A 26,048-nucleotide genomic window follows, 5' to 3' on the forward strand; every position below is an offset into this window, starting at 1 on the left:
CCCTTCAGTTAGTTTTTTCTTTTTTACTGTGTGCCCTTGAGCACGGTTTTCAATCTTTGCACCTGTTTCATCATCTATAAGGAAGGAATCATAATAGCTCCTACATCACAGGCTTTTTAGTGAGAATTAAAGTGAGATGATGTCTTACAGCTTTCCTTTAGGGCGATCCTAGTAAACCACAGACTGTTACAGTTTTAAAATTTGTTGTTTTCCTTTCATCCTCAGAATAGCTTTTTGAAGTAGGAAGAAGTGGTGGTGGTAGCATAGGGAGAAGTGATAACAGATGGTATTTATTGAGTACTTACTGTGTTCCAGGTACTTTACATGTTTCAGCTCAATCCTATAAAAATCTTACGAGGTTGGTACTATAATTGCCATGTTATAGATGAGGAAATGTAAGCATGGAACGGTTCAATAACTTGCCCAAATTCACATATCTGATGGAGGATGGAGCTGGATTTAGAATCCAGGCTACACTTCTGAGTACTAGTTTATCCTCATTTTTTGTTTTATATGGGGACTCTTAGGAGGGTGGTAGTTAACTCATTAAAACTCAGGTAAGTGGCAGAGCTGGAACATGAACCCAGATTTGTCTGATTTCAAAACAATGTTTTTTGGAAATTGAAGTAGAGCTGATTTACGGTGTTTCAGGTATACAGCAAAGTGATTCAGCTATACATACATATATATTCTTTTTCAGATTCTTTTCCATTATAGATTATTATAAGATATTGAATATAGTTCCCTGTGCTATACAGTAGGTCAAAACTGAATTCTTAATTGTTACTAATAAAACGGCATTCTTATTATAGACCGTTAAGAACAGTATGTACTTTTGTGATACTATAGAATGGATCAGTGGTCATTTAATGCAAGTCACACTGCTGTGCTCATTCGTACATAAAAGTGACATTTTGCCTTGATTGACTGTTGCACAAGGGTCAGAGTTTTGACCACTAAACGTGAGCTCTGCCTGTTGAGTCGACAGTGAAGATAAACACCTTGGGAGTTTTTGTGCCTATCTGGCAGGATTCCTGATGTTGCTGGGATGTGCAGGAGTGATGTTAGTGTTAAGGGTCTCATTTCTGGTGATCCAGCAGGAAAACTTAGCTGCCCAAAATGTTGATAGCTGGTAGAAGGTGGAGGTGCTGGAGAGAGGGCATGGCTGTGGGATGAGGGGGCACTCTGTTTCTCCAGCTAATTCTAGCACCCTCTGTTTATTGTCTCCCCCTACTCCTGTGGTTTGGCCCACAGGTTCTTCCTACTACTAACTTCCTCTAGACGTCTGACTTCTCTTTAATTTCTGCCTACTTGGACCATGGATAAGTAGCGTATCTTAGTAACCTACCTGATGATGGATTTGTGATATACCTCAGTTTTAAAGAGGAGAATTTGCTTTGAATTTGTGTATCACCAGCTAAACCAGTGAGATTTAGGACATTTCTTAATTTGGGGTTGTAGTCCCCAAGTTTCTGAACTGGACTACTGAATCTTAACAGAGGGATTATTTTATATATTTCATTTCCACAGAGGGATAGGAACCCAGACTAATGACAGTTTACTTTGTTTTGCAGAAAGGATGCCAATGCTGCGCTGCTCAGTAACTATGAGGTAAATTGCTTTGGACTGTTGTGTTTTCCTCTCTGATTGTTTGTCCTCTGCTTCTGAAGGCTGCTGAATTAGTTTTGGTTAGAAATGACTGGATTCATTTGGATTTGCCATTTAAAATAAGAGAGATGGCACCATCTGGTGGACTTTGGAATACTCTTAGCTTGGTAAATCACACACAGTAATTCAGGAAAACTGAGAAGGCTTTAGTTCAGGTAGGCAACCATCTCCAAATGCCAGAGACATTAGATCTTCATTTGGGATGCCTTCATAGGATGGAAGGATCTATTTTGGAACTGTTTCTGTTTGTAAAAATTTTCTGTTAAAAAAATGTATGCCTTTTCCAAATTAACACTCTTTAGCTGTAAAATGCTTTTATAAGTTATTATTTTGATCCTCATAATGGTCTCATAGGTATTAACACCTTCATTTTGGAAGTGAGAGTTTAGTTGATCACCATTATGAGTAATTAGTAAGAACGAACAGGTTTGGAATTTGGGGGCTTGAGGGTTGGGTTGCTGGGGAAAGAAAGGAAGGAAGGAAAAAGATTGGTGAGAGGGGAGATAGACCATTATTTCTGCTTACTTTCTATTATACATGGGTGTTGTTTGGTAATAGCAAAACCATCTGATTTTTTCTTATGTCAGGGTCTAAACTCAGGAAGACTTAGAGGAGATTTAAGTCTTCATTGTGTGATATATGTAGAAGGTAGTAGAATTAACACAGTGGGCCATATTCTTTCCTTGCTAAAGGTTCATCTTAAATGGGTTCTAGTCATAACAGGAATGAGATGGTCAAGCCATTGGCTTTTAGAAATCTCCTTGTCCAGTTAGGCCTCTGGACAAGGTGTTTAGTGGTTTATCCATTTGTGAACGTTGCATTAATGGGGTCTCAAGCCACTATTTCTGAAAGGACCTACAGGCAGGGGGACGGTTGCATTGTATCTAGTCATTACTATGTCTTTGATACTATGCTTCTTACAATTTTCTGGTATAATCTCCAAAATAGGAAAGAGATTTCCTCTCCTGACCCTTCTTAGCACTAATAAACTTGTGTTTCTTCCTTGTGAGAAAAGTTTACTTCTAAAGTTCTATAGCATTTCCACCCCTCCCTGCCTTTTTTTTGGTAAACCACTTTTATCGCTTGCCTCATAATTTTTCTTTTCCAGAAATAAAATAGATTTTCATATTGGAGAAGAAGTAAGATCTTTTTTTAAAAAAAAAATTGTTTTCAGAAAATTTTTTTTAATTCAGGTACAATCAAATATGTTATATTAGTTTCAGGCATATGACATAATGATTTGATATTTGTGTATATTGCAAGATGATTTCCACAATAGGTAATAAATTAACATCATAGTTATATAATTCTTTTTTCTTGTGATGAGAACTTTTAAAGATTTACTCTCTGAGCAACTTTCAAATATGCAGTACAGTATTAACTAGAGTTGCCATGCTGCACATGATATCCCCATGGTTTGTTTATTTTATAATTGGAAGTTTGTGACTCCTGACCACTTTCATTTGTTTGTCACCCTCCCTGCTGTCTCTCGCATCCATCTATTCTTTATGAGCTTAGTTTTTGGTTTTGCGTTCTTGTTTTTAAGATTCCACATGTAAGTAAGATCATAGAGTATTTATCTTTCTCTGCTTTATTTTACTTAGCATAATGCCCTCAAATTCCATTCAAGTTGCAGTTGGCAAGATTCCATTTTTTATGCCTGAATAATATTCCTCTGTGCATGTATGTGTGTGTATGTGTGTGTATAAATATATATATATATATACACATGTGCGTGCACACACACATGCCACATTTTCTTTATCCATTCATCTGTAAATGGACACTTTAGGTTATTTCCTTACCTTGGGTATTATAAATAATGCTTCATATATCCTTTCAAATTAGTGTTTTTGTTTTCTTTGGATAGTTATCCAGAAGTGGAATTACTGAATCATACGGTAGTTCTATTTTTAATTTTTTGATAATCCTTCACTGTTTTCTGTAGTGGCTGCACCGGCTAACAGTCCCAGCCATCGTATGCAGTGGCTTCCTTTTCTTCATATCCTCACCAATACTTATTTCTTGACTTTTTGATAATAGCCATTGTAACAGGTGTGAGGTGATAATCTCATATTGGTTTTGATTTGCATTTCCCTAATGATTAGTGATGTTGAACATCTTTTTGTGTACTTGTTGGCCATCTGTATGTATTCTTCGGGAAAATGCCCATTTTTAAATTGGATTATTTGTTTTTTTGCTTTTGAGTTGTAGGAATGTATATAGTTTGGATATTAACCCCTTATCAGCTACATAATTTGCAGAAATTTTCTCCCATTCAGTAGACTGCATTTTATTGATGATTTCCTTTGCGGCACAGCAGCTTTTTAGTTTGATGTAGTCCCACTTATTTATTGTTGCCTTTGTTGCCTTAGCTTTTGGTGTTGAATCCAAAAATTCATTGCCAAGACCAGTGTCAAGGCGCTTGCTGCTTGTGTTTTCTTCTGGGAGTTTTATGGTTTCGGATCATCCATCAAGTTTTTAATCCATTTTGAGTTAATTTTTGTGTATGGTTTATGTAGTGATCTAGTTCCATTCTTTTCCATATGGCTGTTCAGTTTTCCCAACACCATTTATTGAGACTATCCTTTCCCCGTTGTATATTCTTGGCTCTTTTTTCATAAATTAATTAACTGTATATGTGTGGATTTATATCTGGACTCTATTCTGTTCCATTGATCTCTGCATCTCTTTTTACTGTACAGTTTTGATTACTATAGCTTTGTAATATAGTTTGAAATTGGGGAGTGTGATGCCTCTAGCTTTGTTGTTCTTTTTCAAGATGGCTTTGACTATTCTGGGTCTTATTCAGTTCAGTTCAGTCACTCAGTTGTGTCCGACTCTTTGCGACCCCATGAATTGCAGCATGCCAGGCCTCCCTGTCCATCACCAACTCCCGGAATTCACTCAGACTCACGTCCATCGAGTCCGTGATGCCATCCAGCCATCTTATCCTCTGTCGTCCCCTTCTCCTCCTGCCCCCAATCCCTCCCAGCATCAGAGTCTTTTCCAATGAGTCAACTCTTCGCATGAGGTGGCCAAAGTACTGGAGTTTCAGCTTTAGCATCATTCCTTCCAAAGAAATCTCAGGGCTGATCTCCTTCAGAATGGACTGGTTGGATCTCCTTGCAGTCCAAGGGACTCTCAAGAGTCTTCTCCAACACCACAGTTCAAAAGCATCAATTCTTCGGCGCTCAGCCTTCTTCACAGTCCAACTCTCACATCCATACGTGACTACTGGAAAAACCATAGCCTTGACTAGACGGACCTTAGTCGGCAAAGGAATGTCTCTGCTTTTGAATATACTATCTAGGTTGGTCATAACTTTTCTTCCAAGGAGTAAGGGTCTTTTAATTTCATGGCTGCAGTCACCATCTGCAGTGATTCTGGAGCCCCCAAAAATAAAGTCTGACACTTTCCACTGTTTCCCCATCTATTTCCCATGAAGTGATGGGACCGGATGCCATGATCTTCGTTTTCTGAATGTTGAGCTTTAAGGCAACTTTTTCACTCTCCTCTTTCATTTTCATCAAGAGGCTTTTTAGCTCCTCTTCACTTTCTGCCATAAGGGTGGTGTCATCTGCATATCTGAGGTTATTGATATTTCTCTCAGTGATCTTGATTCCAGCTTGTGCTTCTTCCGGTCCAGCGTTTCTGATGATGTACTCTGCATATAAGTTAAATAAGCAGGGTGACAATATACAGCCTTGACGTACTCCTTTTCCTATTTGGAACCAGTCTGTTGTTCATTGTCCAGTTCTAACTGTTGCTTCCTGACCCGCATACAGATTTCTCAAGAGACAGGTCAGGTGGTCTGGTATTCCCATCTCTCTCAGAATTTTCCACAGTTTCTTGTGATCCACACAGTCAAAGGCTTTGGCATAGTCAATAAAGCAGAAATAGATGTTTTTCTGGAACTCTCTTGCTTTTTCCATGATCCAGCAGATGTTGGCAATTTGATCTCTGATTCCTCTGCCTTTTCTAAAACCAGCTTGAACATCAGGGAGTTCACGGTTCATGTATTGCTGAAGCCTGGCTTGGAGAATTTTGAGCATTACTTTACTAGCATGTGAGATGAGTGCAATTGTGTGGTAGTTTGAGCATTCTTTGGCATTGCCTTTCTTTGGGATTGGAATGAAAACTGACCTTTTCCAGTCCTGTGGCCACTGCTGAGTTTTCCAAATTTGCTGGCATATTGAGTGCAGCACTTTCACAGCATCATCTTTCAGGATTTGAAACAGCTCCACTGGAATTCCATCACCTTCACTAGTTTTGTTCGTAATGATGCTTTCAAAGGCCCACTTGACTTCACTTTCCAAGATGTCTGGCTCTAGATTAGTGATCACATCATCATGATTATCTGGGTCGTGAAGATCTTTTTTGTACAATTCTTCCATGTATTCTTGCCACCTCTTCTTAATATCTTCTGCTTCTGTTAGGTCCATACCATTTCTGTCCTTTATTGAGCCCATCTTTGCATGAAATGTTCCCTTGGAATCTCTAATTTTCTTGAAGAGATCTCTAGTCTTTCCCATTCTGTTGTTTTCCTCTATTTCTTTGCACTGATTGCTGAAGAAGGCTTTCTTATCTCTTCTTGCTATTCTTTGGAACGCTGCATTCAGATGCTTATATCTTTTCTTTTCTCCTTTGCTTTTCGCCTCTCTTCTTTTCATAGCTATTTGTAAGGCCTCCCCAGACAGCCATTTTGCTTTTTTGCATTTCTTTTCCATGAGGATGGTCTTGATCCCTGTCTCCTGTACAATGTCACGAACCTCATTCCATAGTTCATCAGGCGCTCTATCTATCAGATCTAGGCCCTTAAATCTATTTCTCACTTCCACTGTATAATCATAAGGGATTTGATTTAGGTCATACCTGAATGGTCTAGCGGTTTTCCCTACTTTCTTCAATTTGAGTCTGAATTTGGTAATAAGGAGTTCATGATCTGAGCCACAGTCAGCTCCTGGTCTTGTTTTTGTTGACTGTATAGAGCTTCTCCATTTTTGGCTGCAAAGAATATAATCAATCTGATTTTGGTGTTGACCATCTGGTGATATCCATGTGTAGAGTCTTCTCTTGTGTTGTTTAAAGAGGGTGTTTGCTAAGACCAGTGCATTTTCTTGGCAAAATTCTATTAGTCTTTGCCCTGCTTCATTCCGCATTCCAAGGCCAAATTTGCCTGTTACTCCACGTGTTTGTTGACTTCCTACTTTTGCATTCCAGTCCCCTATAATGAAAAGGACATCTGTTTTGGGTGTTAGTTCTAAAAGGTCTTGTAGGTCTTCATAAAACCATTCAACTTCAGCTTCTTCAGCATTACTGGTTGGGGCATAGACTTGGATAACTGTGGTATTGAATGGTTTGCCTTGGAGACGAACAAAGATCATTCTGTCGTTTTTGAGATTGCATCCAGGTACTGCATTTCGGACTCTCTTGTTGACCATGATGGCTACGCCATTTCTTCTGAGGGATTCCTGCCCGCAGTATTAGACATAATGGTCATATGAGTTAAATTCACCCATTCCAGTCCATTTTAGTTTGCTGATTCCTAGAATGTCGACATTCACCCTTGCCATCTCTTGTTTGACTACTTCCAATTTGCCTTGATTCATGGACCTGACATTCCAGGTTCCTATGCAATATTGCTCTTTACAGCATCGGACCTTGCTTCTATCACCAGTCACATCCACAACTGGGTATTGTTTTTGCTTTGGCTCCATCCCTTCATTCTTTCTGGAGTTATTTCTCCACTGATCTCCAGTAGCATATTGGGCACCTACTGACCTGGGGAGTTCCTCTTTCAGTATTCTATCATTTTGCCTTTTCATACTGTTCATGGGGTTCTCAAGGCAAGAATACTGAAGTGGTTTGCCATTCCCTTCTCTAGTGGACCACGCTCTGTCTTTTGTGGTCCATACAAATTTTAGGGTTGTTCTCTCTGTGAAATGTGCAGTTGGAATTTTGATAGGAGTTACACTGAATCTGGTTTGCTTTGGGTAGTACAAACACTGGAACAGTATTCTTCCAATCCTTGAGCATTTATTTGTGTCTTGACTTTTTCTTTCATCAGTGTCTTATAGTTTCCACTGGACAGGTCTTTTGCCTTATTGGTTAAGTTTTTTCCGAGGTCTTTTTTTGTTGCAATTATAATGATTAGAATTGTGTTTTCTTTTAATTTATAGAAACACAACAGATTTCTGTATGTTGGCATTGTATCTTACAACTTTACTGAATTCATTTCTTAGTTCTAACAGTTTTTTTGTGGCGTCTTTAGGAATTTCTGTAAATAAAACCATGTAATGTGCAAATAGTGACAGTTTTACTTCTTTACATCCCTTTGGATGTCTTTTATTTCTTATCTTGACTGATTGCCATGTCTAGGTCTTCCAGTACTAAGTTGAATAAAAGAGGTGAGAGTGGGCATCCTTGTCTTATTCCTGATCTTAGAGGAAAAGCTTTTAGCTTTGCACTGTTGTGTTCAATGTTAGCTCTGGGCTTGTCATGTATGGCTTTACTGTGTTGAGGTACATTGCCACTATACCCACTTTGTTTAGAGTTTTATGGTTTTATATTGATAGGAAACACTTGAAATAGTTTATGTAAACCAATGAATTTATACTGTTTGACTTAGATAAAAGAACATCTTTAAAAAGTCAAATGCTTTCCGGATTCATTTGCTCTAATGCAAGAGTTTGGGGGAGGGTTTATGAGAAGAAAGAGATGTTCTATTTATCCTTCAAGATCATTGACCTTGGAATAGATACATTTTTCAAATTTATTTATGAAAATTTTTTGTATATCTCTTCCTAGGTGTTCCAGTTACTAACTGATTTGAAAGAGCAGCGTAAAGAAAGTGGAAAGAATAAACACAGTACTGGGCAACAGAACTTGAATACTATCACATATGAAGTAAGTCTAGGTTTCCAGAGGGTCTATCCAAACTTCTATTGAAAGGGGTTGGTTTATCTTGCTGCTGACTGGACACCGAATCATGATTATCCATTATCTGATTTGAGTAGTTTTACTGTAACTCAGTTTTTATTCTGTTTATAGAAGTGGAAAGAGTTTGGGCAGTTGCAAGTGTTGACCAACTGCAAAATTTAGAGGAGGGAATAATCAAAAACCTGCCTCACTTCTAATACCAATTGCAAGTCAGAGCGCCCCAAGAGAACCCTCAGATTCAATAATTTACTGAAAGTATTCATAGAACTTGCTGAAAGCCATTATACTCACAATTACAAGTTATCACAAGGAAAAAAATACAGATTAAAATTGGCCTAGGGATGAAGCAGTTGGGAAAGGTGCCAGGAGAAATATCATAGGCAGAGTTTCCATTGTTCTCTAATGTGGAGTTAGAACATGCTTCTCTCGAAGTCAGTGTGTGTTAATACACTCAGAACATTTTCAGCCAAGGACGCTCCACCAAGTTTTGGTGTCCAGTTTTTATTGGGACTCCATTACCTAGGCATGATTGAATGATTGATTGTCTGTGTAGTTCATGTCAGCCTCCAGGTCGGTTGATATTGCATGACCCAAAGCCCCTGCTCTCAGTCTTATTAAGACTGTCTAGGCCGTCAGGCTCCCAGACAAACATAATTCCTATTAGGTGTAACGCTCCAAGTGTATGAAGACTACCTCCTGGAAGCAGAGGGCAAAGGCCAGATCATCTGTTTTGGCAAAGACAAATTCTTTATTACAGTATAAGTGATATTTTTTTATGGTAGAAAACTTAGAAAGTACCAAAATGTATAAAGAAAGTTATTAAAAGTAATTTATAATCTTAATATCTAATTGATAGTTTGTTGCATTCTCTCCCATTCTATGCTTTGTTCTTAAAAAAGAGCATTTAAGCTGTTATATGTTTGATTTTGTATCTGTCATTTTAATTTATTTTTTCTTGTTATTTATTTGCTTTCAGTTTTCATTTTGTCTTACAAAGATTTGGATTTAACTATCTTTTAATTTATCTTTTCAAAGACATTAAAAAACTTGCCTTAAGTCATCATAATCTCTTTTAAGGAAAATAAGGGATTTAACACTTTTGTCACCATTCCTTCCCATCTGATTTTGTTCATTTAATTATGTATTTAGAATCCTAGAATCATTTATCAGTCATGTTCTTTTACTTTATATAGTTCATCTCTTTAACGTCTATGGTTCATTCAGAGGTCTTTGTCTTATGCTTGCTTTTTCCTTTTTTTCCATAGACATTAAAATACATATCAAAAACACCATGCAGGCACCAGAGTCCTGAGATTGTGAGAGAATTTTTGACAGCAATGAAAAGCCACAAGTTGACCAAGTAAGTAAAAATAATCTTAAGTGGGAAAAGACTGACACATAATGAAAATGATAGCTTGCAAAAGTCATCCTTTGCAACTGTGTATTTATATTTAGTTGGGTTTTGAATTATAACCAATATGCTTTTACATTAGGATCCTAGGATTGTATATGAGACAACTGAGACTTACACCCTGTGATCTTTTTAGAGCCAGAAATAGAACACAGTGGGCTTTTTAATCTCAAAAAATCTCCCCCAAATCTGTCCCTTAACCTCTTCTCAACATTCAGACTAAATTGGTTGAAAAATGGGATTTACAAATTAGGAGCTTTTGATCAAGTTGGTGAATTAAGTCATTTGACATTTGTGTTTGTGGGGCAAAAATGGCTTGATAAGATTCTGTCTGCTCTTCTTGTGCCCAGTTACTTTCTTGATGACTTTCCTGAATAAGTTAAGTTTGTAGAAATTAAAAGCATCATTAAGAATTAGAGCAAGAGTTTCCATGAGAAAAAACTAGCCCTAGTCTTTTAGAATTAGGAGAAGGCAATGGCACCCCAGGCCAGTACTCTTGCCTGGAAAATCCCATGGACGGAGGAGCCTGGTAGGCTGCAGTCCATGGGGTTGGAAAGAGTTGGACACGACTGAGCGACTTCTTTCCCTTTTCACTTTCATGCATTGGAGAAGGAAATGGCAACCCACTCCAGTGTTCTTGCCTGGAGAATCCCAGGGACGGGGGAGCCTGGTGGGCTGCCGTCTCTGGGGTCGCAGAGTCAGACACGACTGAAGCGACTTAGCAGCAGCAGTCTTTTAGAATTAATAACACAGCTGATAAATCCCAAAAAGGCATTTGTCATTCATTCAGAATAATCAGAAATTTTCTTTTGGAGGAAACATCGGGTATTGTTTCAGGCACGTAGCTGATGCATTGTCAGGAAACTAGCGCCCTCCTCCCTTGCTTCTCTTCTCTATGAAGACAAATTTTTTCAAATGTGTGCCTGTATGTATTTATGCATGTTTATGTATAGTTTTACTTTTGTGATAAGCATAACATAAAATGTACCATTTCAACCACTTTTAAGTCTAAAGTTCATTTATAGTTAGTATTCAGTGTTGTACAGCCAACATCCAGAGCTTTTTAATCTTGTAAAACAAACTATATCAATTAAACAACTCCCCATTTGCTACTTAACCTAGCCCCTGACACCACCATTCTATTTGTATGAATATGACTACTCTTGGAGAAGGCAATGGCACCCCACTCCAGTACTCTTGCCTGGAAAATCCCATGGACAGAGGAGCCTGGAAGGACACTACTGAGCAACTTCACTTTCACTTTCATGCATTGGAGAAGGAAATGGCAACCCACTCCAGTGTTCTTTCCTGGAGAATCCCAGGGATGGGGGAGCCTAGTGGGCTGCCGTCTCTGGGGTTGCACAGAGTCAGACACGACTGAAGCGACTTAGCAGTAGCAGCAGCAATACCTCTTATAAATAGAATCATACAGTATATGTCTTTTTACAAAATCTGAATATTTTTTTAATATTGTGGTATTTTTATTTTAACCATTTTTTGAAAAACATTTGTTTATTTTTGGCCATGCGGGGTCTTTGTTGCTGTGCACAGGCTTTTTCGAGTTATAGTGAGCAGGGCCTGCTTTCTAGTTGTGGGGTGTGGGCTTCTCATTGCGGTGGCTTCTCTTGTTGCTCTAGGTGCATGGGCTCAGTAATCGTGGGACACGTGCTTAGTTGCTCTGAGACATGTGGGATCTTTCTGCTCCATGGATCAAACCCATGTCCTTTGCATCTGCAGGTGGATTCTTAACCACTGGACCACCAGGGAAGTCCTAATTTTAACCATTTGTAAGTGTGCAGTTTAGTGGCATTAGATAGAGTCAGTTGTACAATCATCTCTGCCATCCTTCCAAAGGATAGGTTTTCATCATGCAAAACTAAAACTGTATACCCATTAAACAGTGACTCCCCATCCTCCCTTCTCCCTCTGGTAACCACCAGTCTGCTTTGTATCTCTGACTTTGGCTACTTTAAGTACTTCATAGGAGAATTACATGGTATTTGTTCTTTTGTGACTGGTTGTTTCATTTATAACGTCTTCAGGGCTCATTAATGTTGTATGTGTCAGGTTTTCCTTCCTTTTGAAGGCTGCTCACTGTTCCATCTTATGTATGTATGACATTTTGTTTATTCATTTATCCATTAGTGTATATATTTGGGTGGTGTCTGCCTTTCGGCTGTTGCGCATAATGGTACTGCTGTGAACACAAGTGTACAAATACCTCTCGGAGATTCAGCATTCAGTTCTTTTGAGTGTATACCCAGAAGCCAAATTGCTAGATCTTAGGATAATTGTTATTTTTCCTTTTTTGAGAAACTACCATACTGTTTTCCCTAGTGGCTGCTCCATTTTACATTCCCACAGGCAGTGCAAGGGTTCTTATTTCTTCACATCCTCTCCAGCACTATTGGGTAGGCCAGAAAGTTAGTTCCAGTTTTTCGTAGGATGTTATGGCAGACCCTGAGCGAACTTTTTGGCCGAACCAATACATACTTTAAAGAACGTTAAGAGGACAAAAATAGTCTTTTATATTTACTTAGAATTTTACTATTTCTTTTCATCACTCATTCCCGTTCATGTTTACTTTTTAGCATTTACTTCAGCCTAAAGAACTTCTACTAGCACTTCTTTTAGAACAGGCCTGCTGGCTGCAGTTTTCTTAGTTTTGGTTCAAATGGGAGTGTTATATATATTCTTTCATTTTGGAAGGATAGTTTCATGGGGTAGAGTGATCTTTTCTTTCAGCTCTTGAAAGATGTTAGTTTAAAAAAGAAGTCCTGTGACTGCTTTCAGTAGTTTTCTTTATATTTGGTCTTTGAATGATTTAATTATGATTTTTTTTAAAGTTTATCTTTGCTGAACTTCTTGGTTATGTAAATTTTTCTTACCCTAGTTTGTGAAGTTCTGGGCCATTATTTCTTTAAACATTTTTTTCTGTCCCAGTCTCTTCCTCCTTTCATTCCAGAACTCCAAAGACGCAACTGTTAGAACTCTGATAATTTTTCTACATATTCCCAAGGGTTTGTTTTTATTGTTGTTGTTTTTTAAAGACAAAGTAAGTTTTAAACTGAAGTATGTTGATGTACAATGTTGTGTAACTTTCAGGTGTACAGCATATTGATTGAGTTATCCATATATATATATGTTCTTTTTAGATTCTTTTTCATTATAGGTTATTGCAAGATACTGAATATAGATCCCTGTGCTGTATAAGAGGTCCTTGTTGTTTATTTGTTTTATTTATAGTGAATGTGTATCTCTTAATCCCAAATTCCTAATTTACCCCTCCTTTCCTTTGGTAATCATAAGTTTATCTTCTGTGTCTTGAGTCTTTTACTGTTTTGTAAATAAGTTTATTTGGGGCCCTTTTTTTTTTAAGATTCCACATGTGATATATTTGTCTTTGACTTACTTAGTGTGATAATCTCTAGGTCCATTCATGTTGTTGCAAATGGTATTTCATTCTTTTTTATGGCTGAGTAATATTCCTGTGTGTGTGTGTGTGTGTGTGTGTGTGTATGCACACACAACATATCTTCTTTAACCGTTCGTCTCTGGATGGTCACGTGGTCCCTTTTGGGACTTTCAAAATGTGTATGTTGGTTCATCACGTGGTGTCCAGGCTTTATTCACTTCTCTTTAATCCTTTTTTTGTTCAAGTTCACTGATTCTTTGTTTGGCCTGTTCAGATCTGCCTTTGAGTCCCTCTGGTCATTTTCATGTTAGTCACTGTGCTTTGCAGCTCCAGAATTTCTCTTTGTTTCTTTCTGTCTCTTTATTGATATTTCCATTTTGTTCATGCATTGTTTTCTTGACTTTCTTTACATATTTTAATTCTTGGAGCATCTTTAATGTTTTATTTATTTTTGAGATGGTTGTTTTAAAGCCTTTGTCTAGTAGACTTTCTATCGGGTTTTTTTCAGAGACTGTTAATTTTTTTCAGAGACAGTTAATTTGTTTATGTATTTGCATGGGCTATACTTAACTGTTTCTTTGTTTACCTTGTGAGTTCTTTGTTGAAAACTGGATATTTGATCTAATAAAATCGTAGCTCAAAATCAGATTTTCTTCCTTTTCCTTAGGCTTTCTGACTTTTGTTTATTGTTTACTATTTTTGTATTGTATTGGGTTGTTTCTGTGCTGAGAATCAGCTTGAGGTATGAACTCAAGGTCTTCTCAGGTCTTTTCTGAGTGTGCCCCTTTCCCTAGGCATGCATAGTCTCTCTCTGATTTTCCCCACATATGAGCTTTAGGGGAAAAGAAAAAAGGTGGAAGGGGGAATGAACACCGGATTTGTAAACTCCTTCTTAACCCTTTAGTGCCTGCTGCTGCTGTTAAGTCGCTTCAGTCGTGTCCGACTCTGTGCAGCCCCATAGACGACAGCCCACCAGGCTCCCCCGTCCCTGGGATTCTCCAGGCAAGGACACTGGAGTGGGTTGCCGTTTCCTTCTCCAATGCATGAAAGTGAAAAGTGAAAGTGAAGTCGCTCAGTGGTGTCCAACTCTTAGCGACCCCATGGACTGCAGCCTACCAGGCTCCTCCATCCATGGGATTTTCCAGGCAAGAATACTGGAGTGGGGTGCCATTGCCTTCATTAAAGGTTGTGTCCCGAGACACATGAACATGCCAGGGCTGTAACAGATACCCTTGCAAAAGCTCCAGGCAGTGTTGTTCTGAAAACAACCAGTAGAGGGAGCTGCAGGCTCCTTTCACTGTAGCTGGTTCTGGCTCCTCTGGAAGCAGGCAAACTATCTGCAGCCCATTGGAATTCATCTGGCCTCAGTGCCTTATGACTCAGGGGGCTGCTTGCCACGTGCTATCAAGACCTGGATCACTTGTGCTAGCCAGTGCATTTTAAGACAGGAATCACGTGTGTAACAGAAACTGCTGAAATGCTCTTTAATTCTTTTTTCTGAATATCCCCTGCTAGAGTTTTTCTCTTATCCTTTTCTCAGGAAGAGGAGATTCAAGATAATAGCCCCTTAGTGACCCGGTTCTAGTAATACAAACTGGAGCTCCATTAATTTGCTTAAAAACCTCCACTGCTAAAGTTCTTGAGGGTTTGATAGGAACCATGTTTTATTTGACTTTAGGTGTTAAAGTCCAAGAGTAATCTGGAGGCAGCAAAGCTCAGGGTAGATAGATGGGTGCAGGTTTCACTACATCTGGAATGTGGTTACTCTGCTTAGCCTGGAATCTCGCCCCTTGTCTCCCCACTGTGTGAACAGTTGTCTCTCTCTGGAACGTCTTCTGCAAGTCATTGCTACTCTAGCTCTTTGTTTTTCAACTCATGTTTGTCTCATGCTAGGTTTGTCTTAGTAGGGATACAAAGATGAATAGCTACAGTGTAAGTGCTATGGCAGTTGGGACATGGCAGAGAGACACTGAAGTGTCAGAATTTGAGTGTATCATTTTGCCTGTGGGAGGTGACACTGGGTTTTCATATAAGGTAATAGCCAGATATAAGTGAGCACATGCTTTCTAAGCAGAGGGAACATGATATGCTGGAGCCTGTAATCAGGAAGTAGTTCCTGTGTAATATTTGCAGTTTCATTTAATTGGAATATGAGTGCTTAGGGGACATGAAGGCATTTGAACCTAGAGAGACTGACAAACAGCAGATGTCAGTGGGTTCTGAAGGTTGAACTAAGAAAGTTTAAAAACTGTGTGCGGACAGTGGGAAGATTAGAAGCAGGATAATGAGATGACCAGATTTTTATCTTTTAAAAGGTACTTTATTTGTAAGAATGAAGGTAGACTGAAAAAGTGGCAGACACTTGAGGACAGAGGCCTTTGCCCTTTAGCCAAGAAGAATTGAAGTGGCTGTAGAAATGGTGAGGGTGGGGGCTGGGGACAGATACCTTGAAAGAAATAGAATCAGTAATTCTTGGTGTCTTAATATGGCAGTGGGTGAGAGGGAAGAGTCGGGGATGATTCTGGCCTGTGTATTTGGCTCTTCACCAAGATGAGAAGTACGGAGAGAGGAACTGGTTTATTGGGAAAGGTAGTCAGATTGCTTTGGGATAGGTTGAGTTTGAGGTGTGTCTGGGGTGTTTAGGTGGCAGTTGGTTACAGAGGTCTGGAGATCAGCTCACTACATGAAGACATGAATTTCTTGGTTCTAACCTGTAATGGCAGATGAGATTGTGAGGTTTGGTTGAAGAACTCAGTAAAGATGAAAGATGGCACCACGGGAATGCCACAGAGGCAGGTGGAAGAGGAAACCTGTAAAGAGATGAGGGAATAGAAAGATAGGTGAATCAGGGAAGGATGGTGTGTGGAAGCTGCAAGGGCAGGTAGTTTTGAGGGAGTGACCAGCAGTGTTGGCTACCACAGAGACAGGGAAGGACAGGGCAGAGAAGCCCTCCAGAGTGATCAGTGTGGAGCACTCTGGGCCCCTAAATGAGAACAGTTCTGGTGATCATTTGGGACAGGAGCTAAAGTGCAGTGAATTAAATGAAGGAGACAAAGTAGAGACGATAGAAATGAGCCTCTGAAGTCAGGGGGGAATGTTTGGAACCCCCATCCCCCAAAATGGAGCCTGCAATACATGTGGTCCTGTGACTTCAGCTGGGCTCAGCTCCTGGGGTGCACAGCAGAGAACTTGCTTGGTTGGTCTGACTGCCTGACCTGCCTGCTGCGAGGTCTGTCCTCTGACCTTTATGCACCAGGGGCTGCACAGTCCCTACTGTGTCCGCTGCTTTTCCTGGCACCTCGTGGTATCTGCCTGTGGCCTAGTCTGTGACTGCCCTTTAGGTTCCATAGTTCCCTGGCTTAGTGCCGGTGAGAGGAGGGTATCATTCAGGTGCCAGATTCGATACTGAGGCTACTGCTGGCAACGTTCCTCCTCCACTGCCAGAGAGGCCGCCCTGTGCTGCTCAGCTTGCAGTCCTGAAGGGAGCCTGGGTTCTTGAATTCAGCAGAATGAAAGTTTCTCCATGGGTGGCTCAGAGGGTGGTTCCCCCATCTGGTGAGGAACCAAGGCCACCTCTGTGCCAGCAAAGACATCACATAGCTTCTTATAACTTCGTTAGTCATGTTAACCTGCAGTTGTAGTTTAGACACGTGTTGTTGGGGTATCTTTCTGGTGCCCAAACTTTAAGTCACTTTTCAGACTTAATAAGGAACCGCGTATGCTGTGGTGGCAGTACCTCCCTGAAGGCTGATGTGAAGGAGGCACCTGTCCATAAAATGAATGTGGCTGAAGCAGCCCCAGGATCTTCCTTTAGTCCCTCTGGAGTAATACTGTACCATACTGGTCTTTGCTTTTAGTAATAATACATGACATTAGGTTTGCAGAGGACTTCAATCTTCTAATTAAAGTCACCAGATTTTTCTGATTAATCTTTAATCTCCTGTAAGTCTTTGATTTATTTTTATTTATGTTGCTTGTTATGAATGAAACATACTTGTTGTCTGCCTTTTCCTTTCCACCCTTTGCTCTAATCCCACCCTTTGCCCGAGTCTAATGTTCCCTCCCAGCAGTCTTCATTGACTCTATAGTGCAGGACAGAAGGCAGTCAGACCCATTTCCTTCTCTCCTTGCACTTCTCCCGCTTGTCATTTCTTAAAACTTATTTTTATTTCTGGCTGCACTGGGTCTTCGTTGCTGCACACGGGCTGTCTCGTTGTGGTGAGTGGGGGCTCCTCTCTAAGTGCTTGGGCTTCTCATTTCGCAGAGCACGGGCTTAGTTGCCCTGCGTCACGTGGAATCTTTCTAGACCAGGGCTTGAACCCGTGTACCCCTTATTGACTGGGCAGGTTTTCAACCACTGGACTGCCAGGGAAGTTCCCTTTGTCATCTTTTACCTAGTCTTTCACAAGGGTTCTCTGAGACCCTCTCTGTGCCCTGAGCACCGACTCCACTACTTCTACCTTGGATCTCCTTAGACAGACGTGGAGAGTGCCTTTGGACCCTCTTCAGAGACTCTCTCCATATACATGAACCAAACCCAGATTTGCTTTGGTGCCAGAAAAACTGACCTTTGTCTGATATCAAAGCATATCAACATAAACCATACTAAAAACAGTTTAAAATATGAGGGCAACACGGAGGGTGCCTTTCAAAAGCTTGGTGACTTTAGAGTGAAATTAATTTAGAGCCAAAATTTTAGAGTTTTCAAATCACAAACTGATTACCATTTATTGTCGGAGTGCCTGGTGCGGCTGCTCATGGCTCCCAAGAATTCCTAAGCTGGGTTAATGGGGTCATATTGTGAATGCCTCCCTCCAAAATGACTTGAGTCCAGTAAAAGCTCATTAGGGCTAAGAATATTTTGGGATCCTTAATCTTTTAATTTTTGTTTTCCAAAATTGGCTTTTGCTTCGTCTTGTAACTTCAGTTCACCTAAGTTTTGCGCTCTCTACCTGTTGTGTTTGGCTGCTGTGGAGCTTGTGCTGCGTGTCTCTAGCTGCACCAGAGGTGCACATCTTGTGGGGCTTTTATACTAAAAGTGTAGGCCAAAGACTGGAAGATTTGGATAAAGTGATGATAATTGCTTTACAAAGAAAAAGGAGCTTCCTCCACAGTTACTCCACCGTCCTCACAGTCCAGTTGTCGCCTTCACTATTGTTCCGCGATAGTGGAACTACCTGGCCAGGCCGCCAGTGCCCTCCGTTTTGGCAAATCCAGTGACTTCTCTACTGTCAACCTACTGTCCTCTCTTCAGCATTTGACACTATTGATGATACCCTCTGTCCTGAACTTTGCCTTTCTCTTTTGCGGCCTCTTCTCCCAGCCCCGTGAGTAGAGGTGCTTGACAGTGTCTCCCGTGGGTCTTCATTTCCTCTGCAGCTGGCCTCTAGACTGATATCCACTCTCCTGGTTTTGCATACTCCTTCATAATAAAGCCGGCTCTGATCTTTTTCTCTAGTTCTAAACCAAACTTGAACTAAGACTAGAGAAACTGTTGGGTGAGTTCTTCATTGTGGCTCCAAAAGTACCACAAACTCAAATTCAGATTTCAATTCATACAGTATTTCCAAACAGGCTAAATACCTGACAGTAACCCTTAGCTCTCCCCTGTCTTTCACCCGCCACATCCCCAGCCTCGGCGGTCGTCCGAGCCTGTTGACTGTACCTGAGGGCGACCAGGACCAAGTCAAGACTCTTGTTGCCATCCCTCCTGTTGCCACCGCCACCTAAGTACACAGCTTTGTTTTCTCTCATCCGGGAGTGTTATACAGTGTCTCTGCCTCCATTTTCCCAGGCTCTCCAGACCCAGCAAGTCCCCTCCTTTCCTCGGTTGCTCTCCAGTGTCTCTAGAGTAACACCTCGGTAGTGCAGGCCCTTTGTGGTCTTGTCCCAGCTGACTTTTTCAACCTCGAGTCCCACAGCCTCTCTTGCAGCCATCTCCTAAAACTCTGTGAATGTTCCTTCTTCTGGATGTTTAGATGTGCTGTTCCTGCCCTTACTGCCCATTCTTCTTATCCTTTTTGCCTAGAAAATCCTTAAAGGCCCAGTGCAAGAGTCTTCTCCTCTCTGAAGAAGAAGGAAAGCGCATTGTCATGTCCGACTCTTGCAATCCCAGGGACTGTAGCCCACCAGGATCCTCTGTCCATGGGATTCTCTGGACAAGAATACTGGAGTGGGCTGCCATGCCCTCCTTCAAGGCTAGAGTGCATGTTTGGGGGCTTATGAGGGGTAGAACTTGACTGCACTGCCTTAATCCTGACTGTCGTTTACGGGGACATGACTGTGTGAGTCATCTTTGTGAACACTGAATACTTTTAGAAGCAGACAGTTCAGGACATAAGCTTGGATAGCAGAGTCTCAGCTCTACCATTTACTAGCTGTGTAGCCATGGACAGATTATTTCTTTACCATCTCAGCGTCAAGTCTGAGGGTTAAATGTGCTTGCCATATGGAAAGTAAGCAATAAGTGGTTGCCACTCTTGTTCTAAATGGTAAAATTTTTGTCCCTTGTAACCTTCTCATGAGACAGGTAAGTACTGTAGTCATTCCTGTTTGACAGATGATGAAACCAAGGCTTAGGGAGAACTGGATAACTGTTGCTTCCCCAGATGCCTGGCTCTGGGAATTGTGGCTTATTCATCACTTTATTCCAGAATATGTTTATTGAATTGAATTCAAAAGAGGAAGCTTGTAGAGCTCCAGAGTCAGAGAGAAATATAGCAATTGTCACCTGCACAGGGGTGGCAAACATTGAAGCCACTTTTTTTCAAGTCCTACCTTTTTAAAAAAAATTATTTTTAGTTAACAGATAATTACGACGTTGGTTTCTGCAGTACATCAGCGTGGATCAGCCATAGGTATACACGTCTCCCTCCCTTTTGAGCCTACGTCCCACAAGTTCTGTCATCTTTGAGAGTACATGCATTTCAACCACGCCTGCAGCAATGAGCTACATTTTGTCTTGTGGTAGATAACTGGTGTCTTCGTTGTGAATCTTTTGTTAAAATTTGCTTTTATTAGTCTTCTTTTCCCAACTGGATTATAAGCTCTTTGAGGGCAGAAAACTTTGTCTTATGCTACCATGTATTAACCTCCTTGGAGTCTTTGGTTTTGTTTACTAGATTACAGGTCAAGTCTGAGTAACATTTAGTCTTAACCTCAAAAAGGAATTTTCAACCATTTGTAAGCAATGAACAACCAAGATGATTTTGTAAATCGTTACTTTCTGTAATTTGAATTAAGATTTCCCAAATATAGTTTATTAAAACTGCAGCTGTACTGTCTGTTACATTTCTTATAACCCAAGCCTCTGGACCCTTTAGGATTCTAATCCATGTTTGTGCCCTTGAGTAAAAGTCACTGATCGAGGACTCTTCTATTCTCATTCTTTCATTTTACAGTTGAAGAAACTGAGGGCCATGTTCCAAGTTGTTCTTCCATGTGTTATCTGACAAAGTGTTCTCTAAACTGCTTGGTGAAGACTCAAAATCCTTAGGAGTATAAGAGTTTTGAAGGCTCTGTACTTTTCTTTTGACAGAGCTGAAAAGCTTCAGCTGCTGAATCACAGGCCTGTGACTGCTGTTGAGATCCAGCTGGTGAGTGAAGGAGGGTTGAACTTGGACGGGTTAGTTTCTGGGTCTGAGATGTAAAATGGGTTCTAAAGGCTGACCTCAGACAAGCCAGAAACTGTCATTACTTGAAAAGACTGCTAGACCATCCATTTTATAAGTGAAAGGAATCCTCAACAATTTGATCCTAGTTACTATGGATTTAGGGAAAAGGAAAGACTGGAGAAATGTCATTCCTTCTGTAGGACCTGGGGATCTGACTTGGCAGCTCTTTGTCTCCTCCATGTCCTACACTGTTCTGGCCATTGCTTCTCTGTAGGTTTAGATTCAGCATGGCTCTGTGGAGTTTATCCTCCCCACTCGCCACCCCCGCCCCACACACACTTTTGACGTCCTCTTCCTGTATTCTTCTCTCGATGAATGGAACATGTGTTCACTTGACCGCAGGCTCACGCTCTCACCCTCCTGGCCCAGTGTCCCAAGCTAGACTCCTGGAAGTCATTCGTTTCCCTTTAGCTCCTGGTCAGTTGGTCCCGGCTTCTCTTCCTTCTCCTGCCTCTTGCTCTTTCTTCTCCCCTCGCTGCACTGCAGTAATTCCTGTCGTTATTTCCTGCTCAGCTCTTTCGGTCGTCCCCTCACTGTCTTCCTACCTCCAGTCCAGCCCCTGCCCGCCCGTCTTCCATACCACAATCACAGTTTGCTTTCTAAAACCACACATTTGATCATCTAGTTTCCCTTTGCATGTAACCATTCAGTGGAAACTCAATACTTACAGAGTCTCAACTGCAAGCACAGCATTAAATTTTAGGATTGGGGAAGCCAGAGTAGGGCTTCCCAGGTGGCTCAGTGGTAAAGCTGCCTGCCAGTGCAGGAGACACAAGAGATGTGGGTTTGATCCCTGGGTCGGGAAGATACCCTGGAGGAGGAAATGGCAACCCACTCCAGTATTCTTCCTGAAAAATCCCATGGAAAGAGGAGCCTGGTGGGCTACAGTCCATGGGGTCTCAAAGAATCAGACGCCACTGAGTGACTGAGCGCACACACACACACACAAGCCAGAGCAGATGGCAGAGGTGCTGTGAGGAGACTGTGAAGTGGCCCAGGACTGCAGCCTGAGCCGTCGCGGTCCTTCTGTGTGGTGCACTTTCCTTCCGTGTCCTGGGCGGAGACCACTGTTAAGCTCTTAAATATTAGGCAGGCCATTCAATTGCGAGTAAAAAACTTTGGCTGGAGAATTAATAAAATGAAAATAAAGCAGTTTTAAAAGTCACTTTTAGAAGTATTTAGCTCTTTGTCAAATTTCCTTTAGAAAAATGTGGAAGAAAATACCTCTGATACTTAAGAGTTGCTTAAAAAGAACAAAACCAAACCCTTTTTAAGAGAGTCCTGGGATATTTACTTTTTGAGTAAAAGTTTTATTGTCCTCTCAGCATTTTGTTTCTACCCTTTAAAATGCACCCAAAATTAAATTAGAAGAATTCCTTCCATAAAGGTTGCCTTTTAGGGGGAACTGGTCTTCAGGCTAAATAGAGATACTTTTTTTTTTCCTAATACCCTCAATTCTTCTGATGCCCTCGACTATATGAGAAATTCAGCTTAGAAAAGAGAAAAAAACAGAACAGCAAGAAAATAATCCCCATCCCTCTGGGTTAAAGATCACATGTCATGTCTCCTCCAACTTTAATCAGCAACATATGTTATTCATGGCTTAATGACAGATGGAGAGAAGAGATGAGGAGGATTAGCGTGACCTCATCCTGGAGCCTGCGGAAGGCTCTCAGTACTTGGTAGGATTAGCTGCTATTAAGATGGCCTGCTCTATGCCAGACTCAGTGCCAGAGACTGTGTGTATCACCTTTAATGCCCTCACCGTAGTCTCGGCTAGTGAGTGCCCGAGTGGTCTGTCTGATTCAGAAGCCCTGGGCTGTTGCATGGTGAGGAGAAAGGTCTCTGACGTCTCCTCAGACTATGTTTATCTTCTCCTTTCCGCAGGTAGATAGACCTTATTAAAAGCTGTCTATGTTGTTTCCCAGCATTTTTTGGATTTTTCCCAGCCAGGGATCTGGCCATAAAAGGTAGCAAGTCATTTACCAAGGTGTGTAGCAATATCTCTTCTCACCAGAAAGGGGTAAGAAATGAGGTTTTTCCTAGATAGGAAGGTACAGAGAACTTGAGAATTTCCCCATGTTAGCTTTACAGCCGTGTGTTTTCCTTAGGTCCAGAAGTAATCGCAACATCCAGCATCTGTTAGGATTCAGTGTTGGAGGCCGAAAAACTTCTCTTTTTCGATTATCCTGGTTAATCCTTCAGCTGTGGTTTGTTGTGATCCTCAGCTCCACAGCTCACTGCCTGCTGTGTGTGAGGAGATGCGGAGGCCACCAGCTCTGAGACTTCTGCCGTGCCCTTTTCTGTCTTCATTTGGGACCGTTGGGTACCTCTGGCCTGACGACAGAACTGTGAACTCCCGGACCTCACAGGCCACGGTCCTAATCGGCACTACCATCAGTGCCTGTTGTAATTTAGTGATTATAAAAAGGCTTGAATCATATAGTTTCCTGCTGTATAAAACACTGAAATGTATGTCCTTTTTTGGTCCTTATTATAGGCATTACTTTAATTTTACTTTAGAGAAAATTGAAATTTATAGAGGTAAAGTGAACTGTTCTGGGTCAAATAGCTAGAAGTGCCTGTTGTTATTAGATTTTTAGTTGTTCTGAGCAGAGTAGGAGGTTAGGCTTGGCAACTTAGACTAAGTGAGAAACATTTTTGGAGTACAGCAGCCCAGTCTGACAGCCCCTGGTAACTAATATAATCTTCATGTATGATAAAAAAAAATTTATTGTTTATGTTGACTCCCCTCAGATACTTTTTTTTTTTATGTTTCATTTGCCCTTATATTCTGAACAACTTGAACCCTTTGATATTTTGGAATGTTGAGACACCGCTTTGCGTTTCTTTATTTGAGCTCTGTTACTTCTGTGTTGGAGAGAAAAGTTGAAGAGTAGTGTTATTATTTTTTAGCGATCCAAGAGGGGTTAGTAAGTTTTTTGTTTCTGCAAGTTTCTTTTTTGTGTATATTTCATCTTGCTTAATACAGCTCATATTTTCTTCTGTGACTGGGAAAGAAAATTTCCTGACTATAATTGTTCCTGAGGGTTGTTTGCTAATAAAAGCATCTGCTGTTGGCACATTTGGCCAAAAGTTAGTAAAGCTTGTCAGCCCTGTTGCCAAGAACACACCTAACTGAAACCAGATCTGTCAGACCCAGAGACTGGATGCAGGAATGTGGCCTGTGGAAATCCTCCCTGTTTGGTTTTCTAAAAAGACCCCTCAGAGCTCATATAACCAAACTGTTTCAAATCAGTGGACTCTGGTGTACCATCCAGTGTCTCCAAGAGAGGAGTTGATAGAAACCTCCTCCTGGAGGCCATGGAGTTCTAGGAGGAGCTGGGATTCGAAGTCTCAAGAGACTTTGCCCTTCTTGCTGTGAGATCAGATCAGTTTTCCTTGTGGTGCTGAGCCTCCTTGTACTCATCTGTTGATTGTCCTTGCTTTACGTACGGCGGCCTTGAGAAGCTCTGGTGCAGTGATTGTGAGAAGGAGCGCTGATAATGATGGGAGGCTGTCACTGGTCTCACAACAGTCTCTTTCACATTCTTTACCTGCAGCAGGAAACGGTTCATCAGCAACTGTGTGTGCCAGTTATTCATAAGCTGGGAGACATTGTTCTCCCGAATGGAGGTCATTTTTCCCTCAAGATTAAATTATCAAATCAGGTATATCTCTCCTTTCTCCCCCTTCATTCTTTGGAGGCAGTGCATGTTAGAATATTTCCTTTTACAGACTGTAGTTTTACATGGCTGATTTTAAAAGTGGGCTTTTGAGGATTTTTTCTTTCAGTAGAAAAGTTACATGGAGCCTTTGAATCTTTATAAAGTGTGGTTGTTTTACTTTGCATCATAATGGGAAGTAGCTCCATTGGGTCACTCTGGATGGTTTTTTTTTTTCTCACTCTGAATCTTTATTCTAGAATACCCAGTGTTACTCTCTAGTTGTGGAAACATTTTTGGACTGAGGTGAATGAAGAGGCTAGTGGTTTGCCAGAACTTTGATCTTGGGCATGTCACCTGGCTTCTTTAACTTCTGCACTGTTGTTTGTGCAGCTAGGCAGTCAGACTGAAGTCCTTTTGAGGACTGTAAGCCTAGCTTGTCATCATGCTGTACTTAAATCTGCCAGGATTTCTTTCTGGAACTCCTTTTGGTCTTAGTTGCCAGATTTCAGAAACTGTTACTGGGAAATGCCATAGGACAGGACCCTGGACACCTTTAGTTGAGAAAGCTGTTTTGACAGATGGTAATGCCTGCAAGTGAGCGTGGTAAAATAACTGGACTGCTTGCATGATGCTTTTACAGGATGGTTGATGACATTGTGTTTGTGTTTATTAACATTGAGGATTAGCGGTTAGGCTTGAAAGTGTGGATCTCATCTGTGCGTTCAGATGTCCAGGACCATTTCCGAAACTGGGCTGTAAATGGGTCTTTGATGGGGCGGTGGGAGGTTGTTTCCCAGCCGCCACTCCTCAGGCTCCTGTTCTGCATCCCCAGGAGATGACAGTGGCCCATGGCATGTGTTAGATTGTAGGAGTCAGAGATGGACAGGTCTGGCTTGGAACTCTAGATCTGCCCTTTGCTGAGCTTGTGGTTTAAAAGAGAAAATGGGTGTGAAGTGCAAGACGCAGTGCCAGGTCCAGGAGCTGTTGTCGGTAGGGATAGTAGTAAGGATTAGAAAAAATAAACCATTTGGCACATAGTGGGCAGTCATCAACTGAGCTGCTGATACAGTACATAAGTTAACGGATGTGCTGGTTGTATTACACTAAAGTGTATATAAAATGCCCTTTTACTCAGGTGAGTTTTCTTTGTATATGTAGCGTATTTTTGTGTGTATGTGGATGGGTAGAGAACTGTTAGGGTTTGCTTTTTCTGTAAGAAAAAATGCTAACCTGCAACTTGCTGTTTTCACTGACTCGTGTGGAGCAGCCAC

General features: G+C 41.0%; 1 protein-coding gene across 2 annotated transcripts in view; it reads left to right on the forward strand.

The window, feature by feature from the left end:
* Positions 1 to 26,048, forward strand: part of LOC120877969 (CGRP receptor component) — a 35,353-nt gene that overhangs the window by 8,185 nt on the left and 1,120 nt on the right. For both annotated transcript variants that reach the window (XM_040260480.1, XM_040260487.1), the window contains 4 exons: positions 1,575 to 1,611; positions 8,479 to 8,577; positions 9,876 to 9,970; positions 20,974 to 21,031. In XM_040260480.1, the coding sequence (XP_040116414.1) occupies positions 1,575 to 1,611; positions 8,479 to 8,577; positions 9,876 to 9,970; positions 20,974 to 21,031 (289 nt within the window). The remainder of the gene's footprint in view (positions 1 to 1,574; positions 1,612 to 8,478; positions 8,578 to 9,875; positions 9,971 to 20,973; positions 21,032 to 26,048) is intronic.

This window comes from Oryx dammah, unplaced genomic scaffold (genome assembly GCF_014754425.2).
Source record: "Oryx dammah isolate SB20612 unplaced genomic scaffold, SCBI_Odam_1.1 HiC_scaffold_2, whole genome shotgun sequence".
NCBI classification, from domain to species: domain Eukaryota; kingdom Metazoa; phylum Chordata; class Mammalia; order Artiodactyla; family Bovidae; genus Oryx; species Oryx dammah.